General features: G+C 41.0%; 1 protein-coding gene across 1 annotated transcript in view; it reads left to right on the plus strand.

The window, feature by feature from the left end:
- Positions 1-2158, plus strand: part of LOC101854679 (dynein heavy chain 12, axonemal) — a gene marked incomplete at its 3' end in the record, with an annotated part of 5691 nt that overhangs the window by 2083 nt on the left and 1450 nt on the right. Inside the window, 1 exon segment of the mRNA XM_035973170.1 lies at positions 1559-1794. Coding sequence (XP_035829063.1) covers positions 1568-1794 — 227 coding nt within the window.

The following is a 2158-nucleotide window of genomic DNA, read 5'->3' on the forward strand; positions in this document are numbered from 1 at the left end:
AAAAAAATAAAAAAATTACGGTCGGTTAGCTGGAGCACACAACTTTGAACCCTGATAACTGTATAAATTCTTTATATGCACCACCTGCGGAATATTCGACGCAGACGTATTCCACACACTGGCCAGTTGCCGCGGCAGCTCAGAGTTGTTTCAGAAACTAAGGTCCATCTTTTACATTAACTTGATTTAGTCACTCTCAAAAGTTTTAGCTCTTCCTGCAGACACTAAAGATTACGAAAATGTCCGGTGGAGTCTGCTGGAGTGTTGTTTTGAGCTGAATTTGTTGAAAAATTGCATGCAGTGTTTTGGTGAACTAAAAAAATGTCCTCGCCCACCTCATCGAGTAGACCTAAGCGCTTGACAGCTGAGCAGGCTCGTCAAACTTTGGTTTCTATTCTAGGCACAGAATTAGAAGAGGCTTCATCATTTAGCTGTGTATTTATTCAGTTTGGAATACAACAGGAAAACTCATCAGATGCAGAATGAAAGGAGATTCTAGATCGAGTGTGGATCATGTTTTTGGTCTCTTTAAAACGTTTCGGGCCCTTTTTTAAAGTCGAGGGTGATGTTGAAAATGAAAACAAAGCAGAAGATGGCGCGAATGATAGGCCCTATAAAGCCCCTAGCCCTATGATTGGCTATCGCACTAGGATTTGGCAAGTCACAACGGCGATTGTAATTTGAAATGAACAAAGTTAAACAGCGTTGTGCGATTCAATCGTTTTTACATCTAGATCTAGATATTTAAACAGGGTATTTTATCAATGAATACAAATGTGAAAATACAAGTTACAAGTAATATTGACAATTGTGATTTTAAACTGTGGTGATTTTTTTTAGCTTCTAAATATGCTAGATTGATTAGACTATGTTACAGAATTTTACCAATTGTTTACTAAAAAAATGCTAATTGTTTCTGATTTTCAAATTTTAAGTAGGCAAGTCTACTTCCATCATCGGCTTAGACAAGACAAGAATGTGGCTTTTGACATGACTTGCATAATCCTAGACGTAGGCCTTCAAACTGAATGGTATATCGCTCTTGAGTGTTGAAACAAGTGCAAGACATAGATCTAGACGAACAGAATCGTTACAAATACAGAAGTTCCCGGTGGCCCCTGTTGAAGGAGGAGTTTTGCTCATCTAGGACGTCGACTGCTTCAGTTACTTTCTTAAACAGTGATAAAGTGATGAGTTCTGTTATAGCGAACAGTTCTGTACTTGGACCTCGTGGACCTCGTGCGATGCTTTCACTCTGTGTGTTAGTGGAACGAAAGTAAAGCTTGGAGAAAAAATTACCCCCTGTGTGATTCAAATTAAATAAGTGATGAGTCAAGGCATAAAGTTAGCCCCTGGTACTTCTCTACTGGTTATTGGTACTTGTTTTTTTATACTGTTGATTGACACTGGTTTTTTTAATACTGTTTATTGATAGCGTTTATTGATAGCGTTTATTGATAGCGTTTATTGATAGCGTTTATTGATAGCGTTTATTGATAGAGCCTGCTTTTCTAAAAATACCACCATGTATATTTCTCCTGTGTCTTTCTCCCTCCAGTAATCAGCCATGTCGTCACACAAAGGACACGCTAACGGCCGGGCCTCGCCTCGCACCGACACTTTGGACCCGCTACAGAACAAACCACCGGCCAAGTCCGGCATCCGGCCCGATGGATTTCCTGTCCTTCCTCCGATCCGCAAGCCGGAGAACCCGCGGGTGGACCCGTACGCCAACAGCAAACTGCTCACCTACAGACTGGCCAACACACAGAAAAGTCTGCTCATGAAGATCCTGTAGGTGTTGTTGATGGTGTCTGTGTTGACAGTTGTCTGTTTGTGTTGACAGTTGTCTGTTTGTGTTGACAGTTGTCTGTTTGTGTTGACAGTTGTCTGTGTTGACAGTTGTCTGTGTTGACAGTTGTCTGTTTGTGTTGACTGTTGTCTGTTTGTGTTGACAGTTGTCTGTTTGTGTTGACTGTTGTCTGTTTGTGTTTGTTGACGAGTTTCTTTGTTTGTGGCAAAATGTACATGTGGATGGTTGGCGGGTGCTCTGGTGTTGTCTGCTCCTTCTTTCCTAGCAAACATCTATCGTCTTTATCTCTCCTCCTTCTTGTTTGTGTTTGTTACTCTCTTGTAACACCTCTAATCTTCGGCACTT

This window comes from Aplysia californica, unplaced genomic scaffold (genome assembly GCF_000002075.1).
Source record: "Aplysia californica isolate F4 #8 unplaced genomic scaffold, AplCal3.0 scaffold01042, whole genome shotgun sequence".
In the NCBI taxonomy this organism is placed as follows: Eukaryota; Metazoa; Mollusca; class Gastropoda; order Aplysiida; family Aplysiidae; genus Aplysia; species Aplysia californica.